At 26.9% G+C, this 13,028-nt stretch overlaps 4 protein-coding genes across 4 annotated transcripts; all 4 read left to right on the top strand.

The window, feature by feature from the left end:
* Positions 1-786: 786 nt before the first annotated feature.
* LOC145744479 (DNA-directed RNA polymerases I, II, and III subunit RPABC4-like) lies at positions 787-1,465 on the top strand. The gene has a single exon (XM_082562316.1). It carries the CDS (start codon positions 843-845, stop codon positions 1,062-1,064), a length of 222 nt encoding a protein of 73 aa, XP_082418442.1. The 5' UTR covers positions 787-842; the 3' UTR covers positions 1,065-1,465.
* On the top strand, positions 1,447-6,592 carry LOC145744478 (tropomodulin-1-like). Its single transcript, XM_082562315.1, has 8 exons — positions 1,447-1,639; positions 1,942-2,043; positions 2,141-2,315; positions 3,047-3,159; positions 4,284-4,391; positions 4,651-4,779; positions 5,245-5,388; positions 5,711-6,592. Exons 1-8 carry the CDS (start codon positions 1,505-1,507, stop codon positions 5,900-5,902), a joined length of 1,098 nt encoding a protein of 365 aa, XP_082418441.1. The 5' UTR covers positions 1,447-1,504; the 3' UTR covers positions 5,903-6,592.
* A 310-nt stretch (positions 6,593-6,902) lies between these two features.
* Positions 6,903-7,974, top strand: LOC145744847 (cilia- and flagella-associated protein 300-like). The gene has a single exon (XM_082562803.1). It carries the CDS (start codon positions 6,996-6,998, stop codon positions 7,767-7,769), a length of 774 nt encoding a protein of 257 aa, XP_082418929.1. The 5' UTR covers positions 6,903-6,995; the 3' UTR covers positions 7,770-7,974.
* A 9-nt stretch (positions 7,975-7,983) lies between these two features.
* LOC145744846 (hyccin-like) lies at positions 7,984-13,014 on the top strand. Its single transcript, XM_082562802.1, has 11 exons — positions 7,984-8,249; positions 8,404-8,629; positions 9,110-9,217; positions 9,509-9,651; positions 9,914-10,067; positions 10,752-10,980; positions 11,142-11,196; positions 11,446-11,534; positions 11,756-11,847; positions 11,965-12,106; positions 12,427-13,014. Exons 1-11 carry the CDS (start codon positions 8,023-8,025, stop codon positions 12,735-12,737), a joined length of 1,776 nt encoding a protein of 591 aa, XP_082418928.1. The 5' UTR covers positions 7,984-8,022; the 3' UTR covers positions 12,738-13,014.
* The last annotated feature ends 14 nt before the right edge of the window (positions 13,015-13,028 follow it).

Raw genomic sequence — 13,028 nt, 5'->3', positions numbered from 1 at the left:
CTTAAGTTTGTAGTGAGAAATTAGAAGCAAAAAGTTTTCAGTAACAGTACATTAATCTTAAATTTGTTTATATTGAAAAAAAATCTAAAATATCTTAGTTATAAAATACAAAGAGACCCAAAATTTATTTAGACCTCTTTAAGTAAACAATTTAAATTTATTTTTAAACCAGTTGTAGTCAAATATACAATGTTTAATTTCACTTTAAATCAAACGCCTATTTTTTTTTAATTAATTTAAAACAGGTTTCAAGTTGATATCACTAAATTTTTATTGAAACACTTCTTTGTTGTCATTCTTTGAGAACAAATTAAAAAGGGGGATTTTTGTAGTGCCGACGTATTGATATAGGGAACACTTCGTTATATATCATTAGTTCTGATTTATATTTAGCGCAAGTTGTCCAGAGGCTAAAATCAAAAAAGAAAGAAAACGGCAATTAAACATGTTTTGTGTTATTGCCAAATACTTTGTCGTATTTCATTTTCCATAAATGATAAGATTGTTACTTATAGCTAGATATGCAAAAGCAAAATAGTTTCGTTTGTAAAAAAGGGTTTATTAATGTCTGCAGTCTGTATGTCATATGCTAAAAATCATGTTTATTTATTTTGATACTAGATCCTAAATTTTACCACAAATTTGCCTTAAGGCTGGTTAAAAGCAGTAAACATTAATATATATCAAATTGTCAGACAAAGAGTCGTACAGTACATACCAATTATGTTTTTTAAAATTCTTATATTCTGTTTATTTTAACGTAATTATTTTAAACTTATAGAGGTTTTGTAAAACTAGCAATTTATAAAATAATTTAGTAGTTAAAAAAAAAATCAACCAATATGTCGACGACACAAAGTCCATCGGGTCTTACTCCAGGGAGAACCCCCAAACCAGGAGAAATCAGCGGGATAGCTCAACCAAAAGCGATGGTTTATATTTGCGGGGAATGTCACCACGAAAATGAGATTAGATCAAGAGACCCCATCCGATGTAGGGAATGTGGTTGTCGAATAATGTACAAGAAACGAACTAAAAGGATGGTTGTGTTTGATGCGAGATAATCTGAAAAATTGTCAAAACATTATTTTTTAGAAATTTGATGGTGGATTTTAGTTTCGAGATTATATCAAATTTTTTGATGCAAATTGACGTGGACCTTTGTGAAAAAATGGCAAAAATATCTTAATATATAAGGAAACTACCATAGTCTTAGTGCGTTGATATTGGATTTTAACTAATGAACAAAAAATATTTTTTGAAAATCTTCTGTTTTGTTTATGTTAAGTTGTAATTCTTTTGTTCTACAAAAACATTTTTAAAAGCTTTTATTAAAACTAAATTTTACCTCCAACCAGCTGCTATATACAAATTTCAACTTTGTCAGTCAAAAAACAAAGAATTAAAATGAAATTACTGCCGTCTTTATTTTTTCTAAGCCAATCATTTTTTTATTCTTTTTTAGCCTGGTGAAATTAAGTAAAATTTTATAAAAACAATTAAAATGGCGGAAATTTATGGAGTGTTGAATCAGGAACGCGACAAATACCTAAAAGTCGACGAAGATGAGATACTTCAAGGAATGACGGAAGAGGAGCTTGCACAGCTGACTCTTGATTTGGAGGACATGGATCCGGATGTAAGATTTTGTAATAAAAAAAAAAATTTTTAAAGGATTTACAAAAAATTATTTTATGATATTTTAAAATAATATGAAAAATTGAATAGAAATTTTAATCTTATAACTGACATAAAACTAGTTTACTGTCCATTTTTAAAGGTTTTTGCACATTTTTAACTGTATATCCGTGTAATTCTTTGTACAAACAATGCCTTTAATTTTTAATCTACAGGTGTACCGACTTGTTAAAAAAAACATAAAAATCAAAAGAAATATTCGCTTTATTTTAAATTAAAATTTAATAATTAATTTGTTTATAGAACCAACTTTTACCAGCTGGTTTTCGTCAGAAAGATCAAACAAAAAAAGCTCCAACTGGGCCATTAGATCGAGAAAAATTACTCGACTTCATTGAAGAAGAGGTACGAAAACAAATTTATTTTATTTTTTGGTGTGATGTCGTTTTATTTTTTTTGGAAACTGTCTTAATTCAGTTTAATTAAAAAAAATTATCTTTAGTCAAAAGCAGTGGAGGATCAGGAGGAGTTTGTGCCTTACCAAGCTGGTTTGAAGCGGGGTAAAGTCTTTCAAAAACCCCAACAATCCCACACAGTATTACCCCCGGCTAATCTGGATCCTGAATTGGAAGAATGTTTGAACAGCGCATCAGAAGCAGAATTAACTGATATCGCAGGTAGATTTTTAACATTTTAAAAGTGGTAATGTATATGTTTTTTTATAAAATTTTTGATTTTAAAAACATGTTTGGTTCTTAAATTGGGTTAATAATAATGAATGTTTTGTCTGGTTTATTACTTAATTGTTATTATTTTTACTATTTTATTACACTATTTTGCGGTGGAGGCCTATTTTTAAATTTGTGTGGGTTTGATCTAAAAATAATAAAATTAATTTTGACCAGAAACAATCAAAACAAAAATACTGATTTAATTTTTGTGTGTACTTTTTAAAAAAAAAGTTGCTTTTAAATGGCTGTAAAATTTAAATTTAATGCTATTAACTCTGTTATATAAAATATAGCCACGTCAATCAAATTAATTTGAAAAATAATTTTTTTATTTTATTAAATTCTGGTATTAATGTTTTGATATAGCTGTTTAAATAAATACTACAAAAGGTATCAATGTTCTATACAACTTTGTTTCAAGTTAAAGACTCCCACTTTGAAACTAAATGTTAATAAGCTATAAACATGTGTTTTATTTCTTGTGTAAATATTATATAACAATTTTGTACTTAACCTTATTTAGCTTATAGGGCTTTACTGTTAGTACAATAAAGGTTATGTAAAAAAACACAATAATCTATCTGAAAACAATGTTATTTTTTTTCTGTACAAATTTATTTGTTTTAATTAAAATTTGTTATTTTTATTTACTTTATGTTTTTTTAAATTTATTTTAGCTATTCTGGGTATGCATACTCTCATGAATTCTGATCAGTTTTACAGTTCTCTGAAAGAAACAAAAATTGTTAACAAAACTGGTTATACTAGCATGACTAAGTGTGAGTTGAAGGTAGGTTGAATATTCATTTTCTTTATTTTGTCATCATTTTAAATCAATTTTTAAGTTTTCAATTTTTTTTGGTTTGTTTAGATAACGTAATGTAGATGTGTAACTTGATTTAAAAAATTGGTTTATAGAATTTTTGGGGTAAATTTTTTATTTTTTTATTTAAAAAATATATTTGTAATGTTTACTTTAAAATAGTTAAAGGATGATTTAATCTATTAGTAAGCACAAATTAGGGTGTTCAGATAAATAGATTTTATGATGTTAACTAACAAAGTAAATATCGTTGCTACAACATTGTCAATGTGTAATGACTTTCTTATTAAAAAAATTTAATAAGTTTTTTTATTTAGCCATTACTTTAAAAAAAATTTAAAATTTTAGTATTTTGGCTACTAAAATTTTGGTATTTTTTTTTACTAAAAGTAAAAATATTGTTTTTTAATAAAAACTATTACATTATTTAAACCTTTTTATTGTGTTATTTAATAAATTCTGACATTTAAAATACAAAGGGCTCAAGAATTACAGCTTACCTTAATATACAATTTTTTTATTATTGCTGTGTGTAATTTTTTTATTATTGCTGTGTACGCACAACTCTATTCAATATTACGAATAATAACCAGTTATTTTATTTTATTGAAAAGCAAAAGTGTAATAAAAAAATCAAATAAAAAAAGATGATAAAAATATGTGACATTGCTATGTATTACAATAATAATATATATGGCCTTGCCTACAGATAAAAAGATTGAATAAATATTTATTTAAGTTAATTTGATTTGTTTCGTGCTACTAACGCACCTAAATTGGTGTATTTAATAATGCATGCAATGCTTCGGTCAATATTGAATCTGAATTGCATTATATTTGTTGTACAGAATATTTGCATTACTTAAACTTTGCACAAAAACATAAATTTTGTAAATAAAATAGTTGCTTAATTTTAAAAACTTTAACATAATTTCCATGTACTTTTATACTTATTTGAGTATTTGAATTAAATATACTGACATTTATATAAAATATTTAGCTATATCGGTTATAGTTTTTTCATAACCAAATTTTTTTTTAAATTTTATAAGATTTTTTTAAAAATTATTTAATAAAATCATTGTATTTAGGTTTCGATTCCAAATGAACCACCCAACCCAACAGATGTCGAAAAGACTCTACAAAAAATAAAGGATAATGACAATGAGCTAACCATAGTTAACCTAAATAACATAAAGGTAATAGGTTTACCACTTACTGGCCAATAGGCACTAATTAACATCTATTAGTCATGATGTGTATTGTTTGAAGTAGGGCTATTATATTAAAAACAAAATGTAAACAAATATGCTATAAGTTTTATATGTTATTAAAACATTTAAAATAAATACATTTATTAAGAAGGCATTTAAATTATTTATTCTTGATTTTTAGTATTTTTATCATATTTGGAAAAAAAAATTGAAAAATAAATATTTTTTTTCTATTTTTTTGTAGAATATACCTATACATACCCTTAAAGATTATTGTGAGAGTTTAAAAACCAACACCAATGTAACTTCCCTGTCTGTAGTAAATACAAGATGTAATGACAATATTGCTTTTGCTATTGCTGAAATGCTCAAGGTAAGTGTGTGTTAAAATAGTTGTTTTTTGAATTATTGTTCTTTTTAATTTGCACAATAATGTTAAACAAAAGTATGCTAATCTTTTTTGAACAGTATCTATCTTAATTTTTTATCAAAATGCATCCTAATTTTTACCGAAAAGAAACCTAATTTTTACCATAAAATATTCTCATATTTACCGAAAAGTATCGTAATTTACACCATAAAGTATTCCATTTTTTTACCAAAAAGAATTATAATTTTTACTAAAAAGTATCCTTATTTATACCAAAAACTATTCTAATTTTTACTAAAAAGTATTCTTATTTAAAAACCATAAATTAAGAATATATAAATACTTAAAATATTTAGTTTTTTTTAAATAAAAATTTTTATAAATTTAATAAATACTATATTGAAATAGCACTTTACTTTCTACATTATTAGATCTGCAACTTTTTAAGATATTTTGCTTAATCTACAGATTAACAGAAAATTGAAGGTTTTGAATCTGGAAAGTAATTTTATTAGTGGTGAAGGTATAGTTGCTATAATGGAAACTCTGCTGGAGAATGATTGTTTGGAAGAACTAAGACTCGATAACCAAAGGTCGCAATTTGGAAATAAGGTAAAAATATTGTAAATTTTTAGTTGTTTTTAATAACATTAAAATTGCAATAATATATAAAAGTTTATATAAGATGTTATTTTAAAATCTGAATATTTTTTACTAGTTTTACAATAACACACTAACTTAGTTATGTTTTTTTTATGTGCACGTAGTAGAAACAATAAAAACATTACAAATTTTAGATTTACGAATTGCTTTTTATTTTAATTAGCAATTAATACTTTAAATTCATGATCCAGTTTTATATTAATCTTTTATTTAAAGCACCTAATTTCTTAATGAAAAAAAGTTTTAATAACATCTTGTGAATTTTCTTAAGGTGGAAATGGAGATGACTCAAATTCTGGAGAAAAATCGCTCGATGCTAAAGTTTGGTTATCACTTCAACCTACAAGGACCTCGTACTCTTGTGAGTGGTTATCTCATGCGCAACAACGACTTGAAAAGACAGACGCGCATCGAATATAACCCATCAAGCGTGGTATCGAAAACCTTCACAAAAAAGAAATAAAAACTGATGTTTTCAGAATACTGTGCATCATACAAACCACTATTAATACTTTTAACTTTAATTTTAGCACTGATTTTGTTTTTTTCAGTGCGTGTTTATGGTATGATCGTCAGTGGATAAAGTATATATATTTAGAGTTATAAAAGCACTTGCACTATTAACTACTACTATTATTATTATTCGCTTTTTTTTGAAAGCCATTTTTTTTCTGTACTAGCTAGCGAACTCATAAACGGTCATTTAATTATTTATAGTAGCACAAAAAAGAAAAATTTAAACGAATAGTTAATTTGCCGAAAAGAGTATTATATTTTATATAAAAAAGCCTTAAAAATTTGCTGTTTTATTTGTTCTGGGTAAGCCTATAGTGGCGCTACTGTTAAAATATTGCATGATTTGTTTTATGCTTTTCGTGCAAAACCTCATTTGATTACATCTGCAAATTCGAGTACCAAATCTTTTGTATATTCTGTGATTTTTCATTTTAAGTGTACTTGCATGTGATAGTTTAATGTTCCACATTTTATCAGTATTATGTGAAAAAAAGCTTTTTATCGGTTTTTTTTTATGTCGTATTCTGGCTTAAAACAGGGTTGTTTATTATTCTTTTGCTTTTTTTCACTGCTGCATGTGTAAATACATATAACTTTTGTCTTTATAATGACAGGAATGTTAAATATATAGCTTAAATACGAATCTTGATGTTGTATTATTAGTGGCAGAATATCTATACTTCACTGAATCAGGACTTGGGTTTCGATCACCACTACTACTATGTTACTGTTCTCGAGTAAAAAAGAAATTGACCAATCATTAATGAGACAATGTGCTCAATGTAACTATGGTTGAAGTAAAAAAAAATTCCAAAGTTAATTTTTAGAAAACGTTCTTCTCAAATTGTCGAGGATAAATCAATTTTAAAAAAATATAAAATTGGACTTTTGGGTTTCTGTATGGCCGCGAGATGATGCACAAGAGCCGTTATTTTTAAATTAAGTTAAACGTGAAACGTTAATATTTAACGAATTTTTAATACAAAAACAGTTCAGTATTCAAGTAATAACTAAAAAATAGCATAGTCTTATAGTTAGTTATGGAGGAAACTTCATTTTCATTCAGATTTTTGTCCGACTCATTGCCTACTTTTTCCAACAAGGAATTCAAGACGTACTTTGAAAAATGGAACTTGAAAAATCGAATAAAATCGTGGAAATTTTCGTTTGACAGCGCTTTTCAAAGCTACATGAAAAACAAATTTGCTGAGGACTTTTTTGGCAATGATGAAGTCTTAAAAACCATCCAAATGGTGGGATTTTCTGGTGGCTGGGGCTCTGTTACCCAACCAAATTCTATAGTTGTCGAAGATCTAGATTGTTCTGTGACTTCAATGACATTTTTTGATAAACTAAAGGACGATGAAATTGTAAGAGAATCTGGAAACATTTGTAAATGTCTCGACGAAGTATTTGATGGCATCACGATTTCAGACGAGCTCAGAAAGATGATCTTAGATGAGGATTCAGACAATTTTGAATGTTTTACCGATGCACAAAGAAACGAACTATTATTTAAGCTCTTTACTCATCTTGTAATAGGAGGCCCAATTTGCCAGTATGAAGACATCATCACTCCCTACTTGGATGTTACAAAATCACTTTACAAAGACTTAGTAACTGTGCAAAAAACAAGCAGTGGTGAACTGAATGTTATTTCTAAAGCATTTAAGATAAATGGTTTGGATAAAAATGGAAGGCTATGCTACCCTTCTACTGAAGAACATATTCAGTCATTTGCGTATCTTGTAGTTGATCCATTAAAGAGGCATGTCACATTATTGTACCATAGCTGGGGTAAGGGTATTTGGTAGACTTGTGGCATAAATATTGTGTCACTATTTATTTTATTTTTTTTTAATGCTATTTTGTAAGTAGTGTTAGTGATTTTATATGTTTTTGTAGTGAACACTGTTGGCTATTGTAGCTTACTAAATTTAATTTTTTTTACTACATTGTAAGTTTATTTTCTATAATTTGTTGCAAAGTTTTTAGATATATATTTATTTTAATATTTTTAGAGAACTTTTAAAATTTATTAATAAAAAAAATATTTTGTAAATAAATATGTTGACAAGCTTTTCTAAGTTACCCCACGATCAAATTTTACGGGAATGGCTTTCAGAGTTCAAAAGTTTACCGTCGACTTCCCATGCAAATTATGCAAAGACAATTAACAAAAAAATTAATGTAATGAACTCATTTAATTATGCTGTGACTGCATATCACGAAAAATCATTAATGCCGCTTATACAACCATGCTGTCACCAGCTATTTGAATTTTTTAGAACTGAGTAAGTATAAAAATTGCATTAATGAATTATTGATTCCTTTTTTTTGTAATTACTAATACACAAAATAAATAAGTTTTAATGTAGATTTGTCGTTTGGCCTAAAGTTCAATTTTTTTTCTTAGTAAATGTCCAAAATTATTTTATTTTGCTTTAGTTTTGAAGAACTAAAACTCTTCGTTATTGCACTTATACCTGGGGCAGTATGTGGTTATTTGTCAGCCTATTATTGCTCAACGGTCGACACTTCTGAGTATAAAGTCTCGGTAGGCACTTTATTACTTTCGATTTACAATATTTCATGCGAAGAAAAACTAAGCGAGGACAACGAAATGCAGATTCCAGATCTTTCCCATTCCTCCATTTATCATGATCCAATGGCAGTAAGTAAACTTTTTTAAATATTATTAAACGAAAATTGTTAAGCTTTATTTTTTTTTATTTTTTCGTTTACAGTGTTTTTATTTAATCAATAATTGTTCATATTAAACTTGGTAATGTAAATCAATTTTTTGAAATCAATAAATTTTAGAGGCATTTTGCTTGGCTTTGTGATTTAATTTTATTGTATAAACCATACAAATAAAAAATTTTTATTTTTGCTATCATCATTTTGCAGCACTCTTACATAAGGCAATAAAGTATTTATTACGGCTGATTCAACTATTAAAACAAATTAGTGGTTTGGTAAACATAAAAAATCAATAAATGAACTGTTTAATATAATGATGTACATATACCGCACAACTATGTGTTGATATAAAATCGTTGTTTTGTATTTTTTGTTGCTTTTCGTTTTTGTATTTTTGTGAACTATATATGGTAATAATTTTTTTTCTACAATTACAAACCTTTTTTAACAGTTCCCATTTTCTGAGCATACTCTTACAACCAGAAGTAAAGGTTTAACCACGGCCAGGCTTCCTTCTTGGAATTTGCAAGAACATTTCAATCCCTCAAATACTTGTCAAGTAGGTTCCTTATTTAAATGCAAAATAAAATATAATTAGTAAATGGTACGGCCTTCTGCAAAGCCCAAAACCAATTGGCAAGATAATTATTCAGCAATATGCTAATATTATTCAAAACTGCCAAGAGCTGCTTAAAAATTGGTTAGGGTAACTAATGCTAATCTATGTTTAAGCAGTAAGATCGACCTTCCCACATCAAGAATAAATTTATGTTAAACCTAATCTAAATTGATTAAAAATATTTAAACTATTACTAACTAGTAACATAGGTGTATATACATTTTTTTTTAGATAATAAATTTATTGTTAACAACTTACATGGAGTACTCTACGGTGTTGGGTAAATCTTCTTTAAAACAAATCTGTAAATTAACTGCACTTGTGGCAAGTCAAGCTTTTCCATGGCATTCTACATACAATAATGACACTAAAAGGTAGATAAAATACGATTAACTAAATACAAATTTTTAATTAAATTGTTTATGTGTAAAAGTTTGAATTTAAATAAATTTTACCCAATATATATATTTTTTTTAAATGGTAATATATATACATTTTTTTTTGTATTTTCATATTTTACATCTGTTAATTTATTTGAACTATATATATTTTATGTTAAAATTTTAGAAAAAAAACTAAACTTATTTATAAAAAAATAATTATATAACATTTTTTTAATTTTACTCAATATTTTAGACACAAGGGCATTCGACGAATTCCACTGACAGTAGATTTATCAATGACATTACTTCGATCAACTTATATAGCTCTTTATAATGGTGAGAGCAGTTTGGCTGTTCTTGCTGTTGAGGCTATGTCAAAAAGAGCAAATTATGAAATGAACCCCCAGGTAAGGCAATTTTTTTATTTAATGCCTAGTATACTTTGTTATATTAAAAATACAAGTCCAACCCCATGGCCACAGTTTTTTTAATTATTTTAATGTGGTTGCAACTCACAACTTACCGGCAGCGTGGTGTAGTGGTAAGAACACTTGCTTGAGTTAGGCCGTATAAACTCCTGCTGAGCCAATACTTTATCAGCAATATAATTATCTGGCAATTACAATCTATAATATCCCAAACTGCCACAGGCAACTCGAGACTGGGTCGGAGTAACTGATGTTACTCTATGTTTAAGTTGCGCATTCGACTTTTCCACGTCGAGATAAACATATACAAAAAAAACTATTATTTGCCCACAATAATTCACCTGCGCCCAACAAATAACAGTTTTTTTACATTGTAGGCCTATAAATTGGACATACATATAGATAAATATTGTCCACCTAGCTTTAATGTAATATAGATTATGCATCACAACTGTTCTAATAATTCTAAATCCTAGTCAAATTTTGGGGAAAATGTTCATCAACTTAAGTTTGCAGTTTTATCATTAAAAAGTTATGACATTCTATTCAGCATTCACTTTTTCTGGAGTAATATATTTAAAAATTATAAATTTTAAGTACTGGAGTAACAATGAATGTAGTTTAAAAAACTATTTGTTGACTTTTCTAATTTTTATTTTAAAGGTTTTACTTTTATGCAACGCAATTCTAAACACAATAAACAACGAGGAAAACTTAATCAACGACAAAACGTCACCTCTGGGTTTGACCCTTGGCCTCACTCCAATATTGACCCGCACTTCAAGTAGCATTTCTCGATCGGCTGTCACTGCGCGCTCGATTAAGCACCACAAGTGGGTGCACTCGAGCGAAGAAGTGTCAGGGGATTTCACCGATAGTTTGCATAGAGATGGTTTGTCCTCAATTAAAATTTTTAAAAAATCTGTAAAAATTAAATAAATAATTTAATAAAATTATTAATGTTGTCTCTTTAATTTAATAAAAATTTATATTTATTAGATTATTTAAATTTAATTTACGATTAATAACAATATTAAATATTGACATTTACAGAAGTTTTGGCTGTTCCTTCACCCACAACAGACCCTAGTTCATCTGAAGAAACTGGGTTAGTTATTTATTGTTTATTTTTTAAATATAATCTAAAATATGGTGTATATTTAAATTTTTTTTATAAAACGAACTTTAAAAAATACGCAGATAACTTTTTTGAAGTTTTTTAAAGATGATCAAAATCTGTATTTTAATGTAATAAAATTATTTAAATGTTGCTTTAATTATTTAATAAATATTTGTAGGTTTGCACTATTTATAAGTTAAATTTTGCTGATCAAATTATTTTAAATCTTTTTTTTAGTAAACTAGAAAAACATGCGGTTTCGCCAGCAAAATTATTAAAGCAGAAAATTAAGAAAACCATGCCCTCTCCAAGTGCTAATTTGCAAGGTAATAAATGCAATTTAAAACAAATTATTTTTAAATTATTGCTAATTTAGCAATTTTTTTAAACGGTGTTAAATTTCTTTTTATTTACCATCTTTGGTTATAAAACTTAGAGATTATTTTTTAATGTTAAAAAAAATGAATTGAAGCAAAGTAGATGTTATAACAACATTTAGATTTTTTTTAAATTAATTTTAAACTGTTTTTTTTTTTTTAATTATCAGGTCAAGAGAGCAAGAAAACCTCCAATACAAGTGATAAAAAAAATAAGAAGAAGTTACCACCAACAATATCTATTGAAGAGGACATGAGTAAGGTAAAACAAGGATTTGTTAATTGTGTCCCAAAATTAATAAAATAGTTTATACATTTTTTCTAATTTTTCTTTAATTTTACCGAAAATATTTTTTCTGTAAAATTAAAATACATTTAGGAAAGAAATCGAACACTTTCCGGAAATTCTGCGGAATTTTCACCAACAAGGGATCAGAGATATTCCACCTGTTCCATTCCTTCTATCAAACAACTATCAATCGATGATGATACTGTTGCAGAAGACACTGACAATACTAAAAGTAAGTTTTAGTTATTCTTTAAATCAATACTTTTAAGGGTCATTAAATTTCGATTAGCATAAATAATACCTTTAAGAAATTTCTAAAAAAATTTTTTTAATTCTGTAATTTTAAGATTGCTAAACTACAAAGTTTTTCCATGTTTTTTGAAATTTATTTACCTCCTCTTTGAAAAAGCAGACTTCATGACCTAAATATAGGATAATAATCGTTTCTCCAACCCAGTCTCAAGTTATCTTTGTCAGTTTTGGATATTTCTGATCATTATTTCCTGATTATAAACTTGTTGCTTGGTGCTTAATGTTTATAATTGTATTTAGTGTTACATGAACCTATAAGTCACAAACTTTCTGGTGGAAATGGAAAATCAGAAGCTGTTAAAAGCCCAGGGTTTTCTGCTGCAATTAAAGGCAAACTTGAAAAAACCAAAAGCAAAAGCAGCAAAAAGAACAGCCACGGCGAATCAAAAGACCTTTTTCAGAACCTCCTAAAAACAGGGAGTAAAAAAAGCAAGGAGAATAAAATAGCAGTGCCTAGTGAAACATTGGAGCTGTTGATTCCATCGGTTGTTGTAAGCAATAATGGAGTAATTGATGAGAATGACACCGATAGTTTCACCACTGATATGTAGATCAAAATTTTAAACACAATATTTAAAATATAAAATACCATAAAATGATGTTTTTCAGATAAATTTATTTGTTTTATTATCCTAATAGTTAATTAAAAATACATGGCTTATGATTGTTAAGTTAATTATAAAGTATATTCTATAAATATTGTGTTTTAAAAACATGACATTTATGTATTTTTGTTAGAATTGTAGAAGTATTTTTAGTATTTATTCAGATAAACAAATTTACTTTATTACATATATAGTTTCATATTAGTAAAAACAAACAACAATTTAAGCCTACTAAAA

Source organism: Corella eumyota, chromosome 3, assembly GCF_963082875.1.
Source record: "Corella eumyota chromosome 3, kaCorEumy4.1, whole genome shotgun sequence".
In the NCBI taxonomy this organism is placed as follows: Eukaryota; Metazoa; Chordata; class Ascidiacea; order Phlebobranchia; family Corellidae; genus Corella; species Corella eumyota.
Note: the sequence above shows the minus strand (reverse complement) of the source record. Positions and strands in the feature narration are given on the sequence as shown.